General features: G+C 43.1%; 1 protein-coding gene across 5 annotated transcripts in view; it reads left to right on the forward strand.

The window, feature by feature from the left end:
* CECR2 (CECR2 histone acetyl-lysine reader) overlaps positions 1-13,133 on the forward strand; it is a 174,277-nt gene extending 161,144 nt beyond the window's left edge. For 4 of the 5 annotated variants that reach the window (XM_072799638.1, XM_072799642.1, XM_072799641.1 and 1 more), the window contains 3 exons: positions 3,727-5,149; positions 7,232-7,343; positions 8,177-13,133. In XM_072799638.1, coding sequence (XP_072655739.1) covers positions 3,727-5,149; positions 7,232-7,343; positions 8,177-8,182 — 1,541 coding nt within the window. In that variant the 3' untranslated portion in view covers positions 8,183-13,133. The remainder of the gene's footprint in view (positions 1-3,726; positions 5,150-7,231; positions 7,344-8,176) is intronic. The other variant, XM_072799639.1, reaches the window with a different exon arrangement.
* The last annotated feature ends 1,009 nt before the right edge of the window (positions 13,134-14,142 follow it).

Genomic DNA, 14,142 nt, shown 5'->3' on the forward strand with positions numbered 1-14,142 from the left:
TCTTTTTAATCAATTGTAGCACCATATATATATATATATATATATATATTTTTTTTTTTTATGATAGGCACACAGAGAGAGAGAGAGAGAGAGAGGTAGAGACACAGGCAGAGGGAGAAGCAGGCTCCATGCACTGGGAGCCCGATGTGGGATTCGATCCTGGGTCTCCAGGATCGCGCCCTGGGCCAAAGGCAGGCGCTAAACCGCTGCGCCACCCAGGGATCCCGCACCATATATTTTGATTGGAACATTTAGTCCATTTACATCCAGAGTAATTTTTTTTTTTCAGAGAATTATTTATAGATAAGTTCGTATTACCATTGTTACTTGTTTTAAGGTTTTGTTTTGGGTTTTTTTGGGGGTTTTTTTTTTTTTTGGTTTCTTTTTTTAGTTCTCTGTTTCTTCTCTTGGCTCTCTTTTGTCAGGTTTGGTGGCTTTCTGTAGTGATACACTTGGATTCCTTTCTCTGTATTTTTTGTATATCAACTACTGGTTTTTGATGTGTGGTTGCTATTAGGTATATATATATACCCCATCTTTTGCATGTAGTAGTCTATGTTAAGTTGATTGTCACTTAAATTTGAACCCATTCTTTACTTCCACCATGCCTCCCCACCAGGTTTTAGGCAAATGGTGTCGTACTTTTTATCCTTTTGTTTTGTGAATCACTTTAACTGACTTTTATAGATATACTTAACTTCCCTGCTTTTGTGCTTCCTTCTTTTCTTACTCCTGCATATGATCTTTCCTTTCCACTCAAAGTCCCTTTTAAGATTTCTCATAGGTCTGGTTAGTGATGATGAATTCCCTTAATTTTTCTTTGCCTGAGAAGACTCTCCTTCTAGTTAATGATAGCGTTCCTGAATAGAATATTCTTGGCTACTGGTGTTTTTTTCTTTTAGCACTTTGGATATATTATATCATTTCCTGTGGCCTACAAAGTTTCTGCTGAAAAATGAGCTTATGGTTTTATGGGATTTCTCTTATGTATAACTGGCTTCAGCGTGTTGTGTGCACCATACTGTAGAGTAGCTGAGTCTTGCAACTGAGACACATTTGCCTTCAATCCAGTTGTCTACAGTGGCTCTATTTGCCTGTTGCCTGTTTAGTCCCTGCATTGTTAGTGGGTCAGTCTTGGGCCACCCAAGCTTGGGTTGAGTTAGGCCAGGCATTTATCAGAGGTGCAGTAGAACCAAACTGCTGGACACTTTCTGTGTGTTGTCCTCTGAGAAGCTTTCATTGGTAGGGTTGGCCTTCAGTCCAAACAGCTTGTCTACCCCCAGCCCACTGTGGGAGCCTCAGTGAGACTGGTATGTGTGGTTATCTTCTCCTGTATCCAAGCAGGGCAGGAATCTCTTTGAAGTAGTGCTTGTCCTTGTCCTAGCTGCTTGCATCTTCCCAGGCTCTTGGCATCTCTTTGGGTGGGCTCCAGCCAAGGGCATATTGAGGGGGCCAAGTCAACAGAAAAATGCAAAACAGGACCCATAACTGCCAGGAAGCTCCTCACCAGTCTGCTGGAGGAGAGAGCTGCAGCTGCCCAGGAAACTTCTGCCCAGGCTTGGGTGGAGGGGTATTTCTGCAGGAGAATGCCAGGGCAGGGCACACTGATAGCTCTGTGACAAGTGTTAGCACTGCGCTGGTTCCCACGGGTGTCCATCTATCTAGGCTAGGAAGCAAGGGAGGAAAATGGTGCCTGCCCACTTTTGTTCTTTGAGTGGTCTCCCAAAGATTCCTTCCCCTCCAGTATACACTATGAGTAAATGAATCTCCTTTCCATAAAAGTCAGATATTTTTTCACACTGTTGCTTCTATGCTCTATCTCAGTAGGGCTGCTGTCTTTTTAAGGCCAGGGACTCTAGTCTCCTGGATTTCCCAGAGCTGAGCCCACTGATTTTTAAAGTTTCAGGTACCAATAAGCCCCAGATTCTTGGGTCCCTCTGGTTTTCAAACCCAAATGTAACAGGAATTCACCTTCCCCACACAGGTTCCGTGCCTGGGGTTTCTGGTTTGGGCATCTGCCCCTCTCCCATCTGTATGCCCACTGCATCCCTCCCTGCTGTGGACAGCCTGGGGATCCATTTGGCTCCCAACAACGCCTCTGTCCTTCCTACCCTCCTGGATGTGGCCACTGCTCTACATTTAGCTGTGGAGAGTCTGTTCTGCCAGCCTTTAGGTTGCTTTCTGCTGATCCTGGTATTATCTAGTTACCTAGTTGTTACCATGAGACGAGATGAGCTTAAGATCCTCCTACTCTGCCATATTCCCCAATTCAGACTTACTTTTTAAAAGTGTTTCTTTCAAGGGAAGGCCCACTTGTGAACACTAGCTCTAACACAATTGTCTAATACTGATTTTAAATGGTGTCTGGAACTCAAGCTTCAGAATAAACCCTCTGGTGAAAATGTGGATAAGGCTATTTGTTAGTTGCCACGTTTTATGTTGACAAAATGAAAAGTGTTGATTTAAATTTCATTGTATAGCTTATACCTTTGGGTTTTTTTTGTTTTTTTTTTTTAAGATTTTATTTATTTATTCATGGCAGAGAGAGAGAGAGAGAGAGGGAAGTAGGCTCCATACAGGGAACCCAACGTGGGACTCGATCCCGGGTCTCCAGGGTCACACCCCAGGCTGAAGGTGGCACTAAACTGCTGAGCCACCGGGGCTGCCCACCTTTGATTTTTCAAGCCAGCATTAGTTCATTAGTTGACTGAGATTTTTAGTAGGTCTTTAAAAGTTGTTGTGAATACTTAATCTTGTCTTTAAGATCTGTTACCAGAATTTTTTTTTTTTTTTAAGATTTTATTTATTCATGAGAGACACACAGAGAGAGAGAGGCAGAGACACAGGCAGAGAGAGAAGCAGGCTCCTTACAGGGAGTCCAATGCAGGACTCCATCCCAGGACCCCAGGACTACGCCCTGAACCAAAGGCAAGACACTCAACCACTGAGCCACCCAGGCATCCCCCAGAATTGTATTTTGTTCACACCTGAGCAACAACTCTGTTCTACTTGAAAGGATGTAATAATAGCATATTTCTGGTTTGACAGAACAACAAGATAAAGAATTCTGAGTTTATAATTAAGCATTTGAGCCTGGTAAATTAATTTATTTGGGTGTAGTAAATTTCTATAATAGTTAAAGGTGGCTTTTGAGTTTTATTCTGTAGCCATCTTGTTTTCAAGACATCTAGACAAGTTAAATATTTTCTTTCATTCAAGAAATCTTTATTCCCTATTTTGTGCAAGTACAAACAGTGGTGGGGAACAAAATAAAGTCCTTGCTGCTGTGGAACTTATTGTTTGAGGGGCAGAAGTCAGGGATCTAGCTTTCTTGAAACTTTTCCATCATGTACTTGTCTTTCTTATTGTATCTCCATATATGACGTGCATCTACTTGAATTATCTCCCACTCATTTACTAATCTGACTGTGACAGCACAGCAAGAGAGAGACAGGGATATTTCCATTCTTTGGCAGACTTTATGAGTTAGCTGTAGAGGTGCTAGGTATTATCTCTTGGTCTATAAGGTGGAGTTTACAAGGGCCTCGACGACATGATCCCTTTCACAGACCTTCAAAATTTTTGGCTGAAGCTTGAATGACCACATATCCACCTCAACCCCACCTGTCCTTATCTGATTGCTTTCATGTTCTTTTCACTGTCATCCCCATCAGTATTGTAATTTCAGCTACTGAATTATTACTTGGATCTGTGTTTTTCCTACAGCAGATCCCTTGCCTGGGCTTGAGGAGAAACCACCAAACATTGGTGCTTCAGAGGGAATTTACCTCAAACAACTACCTCACCCTACACCTCCCTTGCAGACCGACTGTACCAGGCAGAGCTCGCCACAGGAAAGGGAAACAGAGGGCCCAGAGCTCAAAAGCGACTCCTCAGAATCTGGAGAAAACTGTAAAGCAACAAAGAGCAAGAATGCCTGGCCCCCAGAGAGCAACTATACCAGCCCAGCCACTCAAGGATGTATGCAAGACCTCTCCACTCTGGCAGATAGAGGGGTTCTAGCTGAAAATGGAGTGATTGTTGAAGCATCCCCTTGTGGATCAGAGGGGAAGGGCCTTGGTGGTAGTGATTCAGAAAAGCCACTCTGCCCCAGAGGCAAAACGCTACAGGAAACCATGCCATGTACAGGACAGAACCCTGCTACACCTCCCAACACAGACCCCAATTTGCTGGGGGGCACCGTAAGCCAGTTTTCTCCCTTATACATGCCTGGCCTGGAATACCCAAATTCAGCCACACATTACCACATCAGTCCAGGTCTGCAAGGTTTGGGCCCCATGATGGGAAGTAAACCCCCAATATCCCATCCTCAGCATTTTCCCCCTAGGGGCTTTCAATCTAATAACTCTCATTCTGGAGTCTTTCCCCGGTATCGTCCCCACCAAGGAATGAGGTATTCCTACCAGTCACCGCCTCAGCCTTCCTACCATCACTATCAGCGAACTCCTTATTATCCGTGTCCGCAGGGCTTTTCTGACTGGCAAAGACATATTCATCCCCCAGGAAGCCCAAGTGGGCTCCCACCTAATCCACCTCCCCCACCAAGGCCCCTCTTCTCAGATAAGAGTACCTTGGCTAATCTGCAAGGCTGTGAGACACTGAATGCTGCCTTAACTTCCCCAACCCAAATGGATGTGGTGGCTGCTAAAGTAGTCTCAACTGATGGGCAGAATCCTGGTCCAGAGGAAGAGAAGCTGGATGAATCGATGGAGAGGCCAGAGAGTCCAAAAGAATTTTTAGACCTGGACAACCATAATGCAGCTACCAAGCGGCAGAGCTCATTGTCAACCAGCGAGTACCTTTATGGAACTCCTCCTCCACCTCTGAGTTCAGGAATGGGATTCGGTTCATCTACTTTCCAACCCCATGGTGTGATGCTACAGACAGGGCCTCCTTACACACCTCAGCGGCCAGCCAGTCATTTCCAGCCTAGGCCTTACTCTTCCCCTGTGGCTCCTCACCCACCTCATCATCCAGTGGCTGCCCAGCCCAATGGCCTCTCTCAGGAGGGCCCTATCTATCGCTGCCAGGAGGAGGGCCTGGGTCACTTTCAAGCTGTAATGATGGAACAGATTGGCACTGGAAGTGGAATAAGGGGACCTTTCCAGGAAATGTATAGGCCTTCAGGGTAAGATTGCATTCAGTAGTTTCTTGGATTTTGTTTCTTTTTTCTGAGAATAGAATACATGTTAGTTTTAGAAAGAAAAATGGCTTTAGGGAACGAAGGTGATAACCTTTAGTGGTGTAGTTCCAAGGAAAGTGTGTGAATCATTGATAATTGGAGACGTACTGGAAATGTTTCAGCCTTTGAGTCTGATTTTATCTTTGGCATTGTGTTCCCTCATGGAAGTGAATTGGCTGGGTGCCTGTGTGGCTTAGTCAGTGAAGCATCTGCCTTTGACTCAAGTCATGATCTCAGGGTCCTGGGATTGAGCCCCACATCCTGCTCAGCAAGAAGCCTGCTTCTCCCTCTCCTCCCTGCTCTTGCTTGCTCGCTCTCACTCGCTCTCTCATGTGCATGCATAAATTTAAAAAAAAAAAAAAAAAAAGATAAATACAGGGACGCCTGGATGTCTCAGCGGTTTAGCACCGAATTCGGCCCAGGGTATGATCCTGGAGTCCCAAGATCGAGTCTCACATCAGGCTCCCTGCATGGATCCTCCTTCTCCCTGTACCTATGTCTCTGCCTGTCTCTCTCTCTCTTTCTGTGTCTCTCATGAATGAATGAATGAATGAATGAATAATAAATAAGTAAATAAATAAATAAATAAATAAATAATAAATAAAATCTTTTAAAATAAAATAAAATTTAAAAAGACAAATACATAAATGACTGGTTAGATCTTGACACTGGAAACTTGATAGCCACAGTTCAAGAGCCATAGGCAGAGGCATCAGCATTGCTGCTAAGTTCAGATACTCTGATCAAGGTAAAATAGGTCTTTCAAACCTGAGGTTATGGGAGATCATGTGTAATGTTCAGGTTTTATCCCTTGCCTTTCATTCCTTCCTCTAACACTACTGAATAAAGAAACTAGGTTTATCCAGAATTAAAACAAATCATATTCAGTCCGCATGAGAATTCTTGCAAATAGTGATGTTTTTTTGTTGTTTTTTTTTATTTTATTTATTTATTTATTTATTTATTTATTTATTTATTTATTTATTTATTTATTTATTTTTGATAGTCACACAGAGAGAGAGAGAGGCAGAGACACAGGCAGAGGGAGAAGCAGGCTCCATGCACTGGGAGCCCGACATGGGATTCGATCCCGGGTCTCCAGGATCACGCCCTGGGCCAAAGGCAGGCGCCAAACCGCTGCGCCACCCAGGGATCCCAAATAGTGATGTTTTTAAGGCTCCGTGAGGTGATCAGTGATCCAGAAGATTTTCAAGTTAATAATATATAAAAACAGTTAAATGAACTTGTTTTACACCAAAGTCATGAACCCCTAATCATAAAGCCAGTACCATCCAACTTAAAAACAAATGTGCCGCTCTTCAATGCCAGCCTGAGACCTTACCTCCAAAACTTCTTCCCCATTTACTGTTCTGCCATATTTGTTTTATGCTTCATCACTTATGTTGATGTTTTGTTTCAAACCATTGGGAAGTAAGTTGCAGACTTCATGACCCCTTCTTCCTATATACTTCAGCTGCAAGTTATGTCATTCTCCTGGAGCACAATCTGAAACTGTTATTCCATGGAAGGAAAATAACAGTAATAGTGTTTAATATAGAGCCCTTATTTAATTTCTCCATTTGTCCCCAAAATGTCTCTTATGGCTGTGCTTCTTTGTTTTATCTTATTTTGGGTTTTTTTCCCATCCAGGATTCACTTAAGGTTAATGTATTTATATTTGGTTTCTCTGTCCTTTAGTCTCTTAATTTACAACATGTATTCTGTCATCGTTTTGTTTTGTTTTTCAAACATTTGAGGCTAGTTCTCATGTAAGATGTCCCAGATTCTGGATTTTTCTCATTGTTCCCTATGTTTGGAGTCCATTTAAACACTTGTCAAGAACACTGTTTAGGCGGTGTCACATGATTGCATCAGACTTGTAGTACTTTGTCCCTGTGTTGATTCCAAGTTTGATTACCTAGATAATTAAGGCACTATCGCCCTGAGATTTTCATGATTAAAGGATCTCTTTCCTTTCTAATTAATATGTCTTCATTAATTCTTAACTGTTCTTACTTGTGGCTATAGAATGCAAATGCATCCAGTCCAGTCACAGTCCTCGTTCCCAAAGACCCCAACACCAGCAACATCACAGGAAGAGCTGACACCACATAAGCCCCCAACACTTCCTCTTGATCAGGTAAAAATCCAAAATTAGAATTCCTGTTATTCTTCCAGATGGCAGGAAATACTTCATTATGAGTTTATTGTGATTCTGAAAAATATATATTTTTTAAGATGTCCTGTTAATATAGGAACTTGAACTAGAATCTAGTACATCATGCCCTCCTGGCAACCAAGTAAAAAGAGCCACCCAGGCCCTGTGCTCTCAGTTGATTCAACAATGGGGAGAGTCCAGAGAAGACAGCCTCATGGGAATCTTTAAAAAAAAAAGAGAGAGAGAGAGAGAAGACCGTCTCAGAAGTAGCTTCATGTTCCTATTTTCTTTTCGTCTGGTAACCAGCTGTTTGGGGATTGTTCAAGGCTCCTTTTTCCAAACTGGCCACTAACTTTTATTTTGATGTGATAGCTTTAGTATTTTTTACCCTTCTTCATCTATTTCATCTGAAGAGAGACCAGTCAGGATTTTAAATAATAGTAACTACCTTCAAGTGCTGCTTTTCTGCGAGGCACTGTGCTATGGTTCTCTATGCACAGTATCTCATTTCATCTCTTCCTTGACCGCAGTGAAGTCATTATCATTAAGAGCATCAGTATTGTTCCCTAATGTGCAGGGAGTCCCTACAGCTCCTGAGTGAGGAGGGCCAGAGCCCACTCTCTGGAAGTTAAGTGTGACAGCTGAAACAAAACCAAGCCATTTTCCCAGATGGAGAGGAACCTGTACAGCACTTTGGCTTATTTAATTTTTTTAAACAGCACAGCTTAAAAATTAATTAATTAATTAATTAATTAATTAAAAATAAATAGCACCGTTGTTAATTTTGTTTAAATTGTCTTTATTGCTTCTCTCAGAGTTAGTCCAAGGACGAAATAAACCCCAAGGAAACAGAAAGCTGCACATGAAGACTGGAACATGGAGAATTTAGGGAAATGATCCCTGCCCATCTCTGTTCCTGTTAGCCTGCCACACCCCTTCACAGTGCATCACGTCCTGCCATCCAAGAGCTGAAGCCTTTCCCAGAGCCTTGGAAGCATACTTCTTAGACTAACACCAATTTACAGGGGTCCTTGGTTGGGGATCTCTCGTATGGCCAATAGTCGAGAACAAATTGAACTGAAATTAGTAATGGCTTGTCTAAGTCCTGAGACTCTTGTTCAGGGAAAATTATCTTAACCTTGGGGGAGGGGGGGTCATACTTAAGAATGGAGTGGTGCTTGTAAACTTTCATGAGCAGCTAACTCAGGTATATATTTGGGGAAAGGACTACTCGTAGTATTAATGTGTTTGGAGCTGGGTCCAGTTTACAGAATTTTCATGTTGCCTTTTAAAAATAATTTTTGTTGTTGGTGGTGAATGTATTGTAAATAAGTGGGAAGGGTGGGTGGGGATGTGGAAGAAATGGAAGTCCTAACTGTGGTGGGCATGCAGCACTAGAGTGATCCTTATCTGTTTACAATCATGTCACACTGAATACTTTTGGGAGCTGGAGAAGAGGGTAGGAAAAGTTTACTCTTGTAAAATGTCACTGTTTCCTCAGTGGCCAGCAGTCCCTTGTGAGTTGAAGGCCTCCTTTCTAAGCAGCACGAGAGGGTGCCATTGCACTGCCCCCTGATTGCTGAGTTTCTGAGTTTGGAGGCAGAGTGCTCTCACACAGCCTACCAGAGGCATCAGCCTAGAAGGCAGGCTGCTCTCTCATCCAGTGGCCCAATCCCTGGATTTCAGAGAGCGGTGCCCTTCCTGATTTGCCATCAGCCCTACCAGATAGGTGTAAACCAGTATCAGGAATTCGGATCACTAGTGTTTTGCTTATTAGAATATAAAATGAATCGTCCTCTTCACAGACCTGCCAGGACTGTGAACTGGTAGACATCACACAAAGCTTTCTGGCACGAATCACATTTTGTGGAAGTGACTACTCAGGTTTGTATATGTTAGTATCAATAAAGAAATTGCACAGTTTTGAATAGGAAAAATGTATTCTATAGATTTACAGTTTGAATTTAGGAATTTCAATATATATAGTTTGAATTCATTTTAAGTGAATCATAGTAAAATAAGTCATGGTGATTTAAAATAGCTTTCAGGAACGAGTTCTTGGAAATCATTTGTCATATCTATGATAGGAAACAATTTTACAGTATTAAATTACTTTGTTACAGTTTTAGAAGTGAATTACACTGGATTGTCCTGTTTAGCATTCTATATTTGATTTTAGCTGAGATACCACCAAAGTTAGGACTCCTATGTTTTAAAGTTTTTAATATCCCACAAAGAAAACAAAAAACTAAGGAAAAATGCCCTGAGATTACAGATTTTTGTAAAGAATAGCATATATTAAGCATGCCTTTGGGATAGTAGATAAGCTTCCATATAATATCAATCTGCCCTAGTTTCTTACAAATTCAGCCTTGTGAGGGTCCATTAGAATCTTTCTCTCCAATTCCAGTCCTTGATGAAACGTGGAACTATCATGTTTAAAGTTTGCTAAGCCTATGCTATTAGGAAAAGAAACAAATTAGAAACATCCATGTTAAACAGATGGAACCCAAGACACCAGCTCCGGTGTAAAGGAAATTCATACAAATAAGGGAATGCTAATTGACCTGGCATTGTGGCTTAAGGCTCAGGCAGGAGCCTTTAAGATAAAATGCACAAAAATGTGAATTTTTTCAGTTTTAAATTTGGTGTGCTTTTTAAGTGGAGTGAGTTTTGAGGTTGTGTTCTCATTTGGTCCGAATTCTTGTTAGAAACTATCACTGGCATAATCTGGTTTGGAAGAATGAAGGGGTCAGCGCTGTCCCTGCAGGAAGAACAGATTTGATGGTTCAGCTCTTGAGCTAGTGTGAGTTAACATGGCCGATGCATTACTACTTCTGGTTTTATGTCTGCATAGAAGCAGGGAGGAGAGACCAACTGGTCTTTACGGCTGGCTCGGGTCTGGTTAGAGCTGGTCTGGACCCAGAGCATCTCGCTGCTGACAGCCTTTCTCTTCTCCCATGAAAGTTGGTTTGAGTGAGAGGCCTTTAGCTGCTGCCTAACTAGGATCACAGCGACAGGTTCTGTTCCCCTGGTGCTGAGGTTGGAGGCCTTGCTTTGTGCTGAATGACCCTGGGGCCTGGGGAGGAGTGGACCATAAGCAATAGTTGGGCTGACCTGTCCCACTCTGCTCGAGGTAACCTTTTCTCCTCACTCTCCCAGCCTCTTAGTCCGTTACTGTCGCTAGACAGAAGCTGTGAACAATATTAGGAAGAAATCTGTAGATTCTTTTATCCTTAACCTCCCTTCTTTAGGATGTAGAGATGTGAGGAAATATTAAGGAAGAACAATATCAAGGGTTGAACTACTGTATCTTACCATAACTCTGGGAACGAGGGCAGCAGCAAATGTGGCAGCCTTGTTGCATCCCATGTGGGAGTTGGGTCATGCATTACAGGTACCAGCGCTTCAGCCCTTGTCTGCTACATCCTGAACTTTTACTGGTCTTTGAAGTGCAGATCTGCTAAAAGTCGTCAGGAGCTACAAGATTGCAGGAACACATGTGACGTTGAGCTGCTGTGAGCCACGGATCTGCTCTTCCCAACCCCCAACAGCACCTTTTCTTCTCTCCCGTCTTTCTGTTCTGGCACTTGTGAAGTGTCTTAAGCAGATGCACATGCATTTGCCATCTTCTCCATGAGGGGATGATGGTTAGCAAATCACTGTATAACTAGCAAGTAGTGTGTGAGGAGGTCCTAAAAATGATGTGCTGTCGGCCTAGAAGGACTTTGACAGGGTGGGTCACTGCCACCTTGTCCATGTGCCAGCTCTCAGGAGTCCCCAGCAGGGTTAGCTGGGAGCCACGAGTAATGAGGAAACCCTGACACCTGTTTGATTTAACAGATGTGGCTAGCCTTTGTTAGAGTCGTTATTAAGTTAGAATCTTTTTTTCCCCTAAGATCCAAGAGACATAAACGACCCAGAAAAAAGTAAAGCTTTTTGGAAGGTTTCTGGTTTGGGGTTTTTTTTTCCCCTCAGAGTCTGTTTGTTTAAAAAGTAGCTGTTGGCTGAAATTTATTGTGGTAGATGCATGTGAAGAGTAGTAAGTAAGGCCAAAATGTGCAGATTCTTTTTCATAAAACTTCTTCTATCCCACTTTCTAAAAATAAAATTAAAAGCCACTCTGCCCCTCCTTAATCACGTCGGACACGTTCTGGCAGTGCACGTGAGCTTCTTATTCATGTTTCTTTATTCTCCATGAGCCCAAGTCAGACTGCTCTCAAAAAGGCAAAACTCATGCTCATCTTTAGTTTTATGTTTATTGAAAACCTGAAGACCTGTAGTGTGTGTGTGCACCTTAGTTCACTCAGACCTTAGCTTTCAGTGTCGATTCATCATGGCACTCAGACCTTGAAAGTGCTTCTCATGACTAACCATCAGGTGTCATTCCCCCATGGCATTTGTCTGCTGTATTCTTATTTATGGTGATTCCTACTGGAGTCAAAGAGAATGCTAAGTGCTGTCCAAAACACACAAAATCCCAGTGTTGCTGTCATCACAGATGTCAGAAACAAGCTCCCGACCCATACGACTTGGTTGAATTTTTCTTCCTTTTTTTCTCTTTAATGGAAGTTCAAATTTATAAATACTACTGTACTACTCTCAAGACCTAATTTGAAATTTCACAGGAAGTCTTAACCCAGCAGTCCCAAGGACAGTTACATAGTGTCAGAATGCTGACATACTTTCAGAACAACTATTTTCAAAGAAATGAAAGGCTTAGAGTTTTCTAGCATGGTTGCTGTTCCCCCTATGGTTATCTGTCCGCCCATTCACCCCTGCTCAGTCTGCAGCGACCTCCATGGAGGAAGTCAGCTCATGTGTGTGTGAGTCCAGGACAGTTCTCCTTTGGGGGTTTCTGGAATGCAGTGTTCCTGCTGAGAGCTTTCTGTTCACCACTCCTGGGAGAATACTGGGCATTGTGTTGAGCACGCAGAGGCTTTTATTCCTGGGCTCACATCACTGTCTAGGAACTACAAATATGATTGAGACTTGCTGCATAAGAAGAAACCCCTTTTCCTGTCTTGGTGGGTTGGACTCTCTCTTTAATTTGGAACCTTAGGACACCAAGCCTTGCCCTGCTTTTAATTCTGTTAATTAAGTTAACAGAACTTGAGTGGACATTTCTGCATCCCATCTCTCACGTGAAGCTGTGACACAAGCTTTGTCTCCAGGTTAGGTGTTCATCTGTCTCTGCTTTGTAGGCCTTTGCGAAACAGAAATCTAGGAGGGCTGTCGCCCCAGATAGTCAATGTTTCTCACTGTATACCACGGGACTGACTGAACTTTGATATGTAGAAATGGCTAATAACCAACTGACTTCCTGCATGGGTTTTGAAAAAGGGTGGGATGGGGTTGGGAACAGGGGGTGTGGATATTGAGTAAATTATTGAAATGCTGAACCCCATTGAATATCCTTTGTGTGACCCTGTTTGCCTAGCTGGGACTCGGGTACCTCACTCTCCTGGGAGCCCAGGCCAGTCTCCACCACACAGTGTCAGGGATTCTTTCCTTCTGCTGCAAAAGCCGTGTGAACTTTCCTGGCCAGTACTGGAAAGGGGAATGCTATTTATTTTTATATTGTGTATATTTTGTCGTGGTCTGCTGATTCCCTGTTTCACTGAGAGCGACACTTACCTCAGTAGTTAGTTCGATACTGTGTGTTGGATAATTTTTTAAAAGAACTTTTTAAAAAGCTTTTTGATCCTCAGAGGTCTGTAGATTTATTTCCATATGAACTGGTTATTTTGTATAAAGTACATTCTTAAAATAGCAAGGCTCTGCTATGCGTGAGTTGTGTGTGTCCATGTGTCACTTTTATCATCAGAACAAAGGTTTGAACTAGGCCTCAGCACCACCACTTACAAAATGCTGGTCCTGCTCAACTGGCTTCATCAGGGTGGGTGGGTGGTGTCAGGGCAGGCAGGGGAGTGTGCCCTGTGCAGGTGATGGGGGTACATGCTCTGCGGAGAACCTCAGAACAGTACCAAAACCGATTGGCACTTCCAAACAACATCTGGGATAAAATACTCCCCAGCTCGCCTTGCCAACACCCACCTCCTTGCACCCACTCCCAATACCACCCACATATTCCCAGCCCTTGGTACATACCTTTAACTCACTGGGGCTCCATACACCACTTTTACTCTCCTTCCAAAATCTAGGATGGACTTGGGGTCCAGTAGGTAAAGATTTTGGCTTTTAATGAGGGGACACCGGGCAGCGGTAGCCTGGATCCATTACAAGTGGCCAGAAGTGGGAGCTATGAGGGACACCTGGGTGGCTCAGCAGTTGAGTGTCTGCCTTCAGCTCAGGTGGTGATCCTCGAGTCCCGGGATCGAGTTCTGCTTCAGGCTCCCTGCATGGAGCCTGCTTCTCTCTCTGCCCGTGTCTCTGCGCCACCCCCTCTCTGTCTCATGAAAAGTGAGAGCTATGAGACTAGGTAAGCATCTCCTTCCTACCTGCCCAATTTATTCGGTTTTTATTTCCATTTCTTAGGAGGGCTTTTGTTAAAGGAGAGAGGGAGACTAGGGGCACCCGGCTGGCTCAGTTGGAGAACGTGTCTCCTGTGTCTCCTGATGTTGGGGAGTTTGAGCTCCATCTCCGGTGTAGAGCTTACTTGAAGAAAAAAAAGAAGCAGAAAGTAGCCATCTTATCAGTTGGCTGAAGTTCTAAGACACCAAAATTTCTGGCCTGCTTTATCCTTAATCAGCCTTGTAATATTCTGTAAAAATATTCTACCACAAATAATACTAATTTCCAGATCTGTGTTCACTCAGGT

Source organism: Canis lupus, chromosome 25 (genome assembly GCF_048164855.1).
Source record: "Canis lupus baileyi chromosome 25, mCanLup2.hap1, whole genome shotgun sequence".
Lineage (NCBI taxonomy): Eukaryota > Metazoa > Chordata > Mammalia > Carnivora > Canidae > Canis > Canis lupus.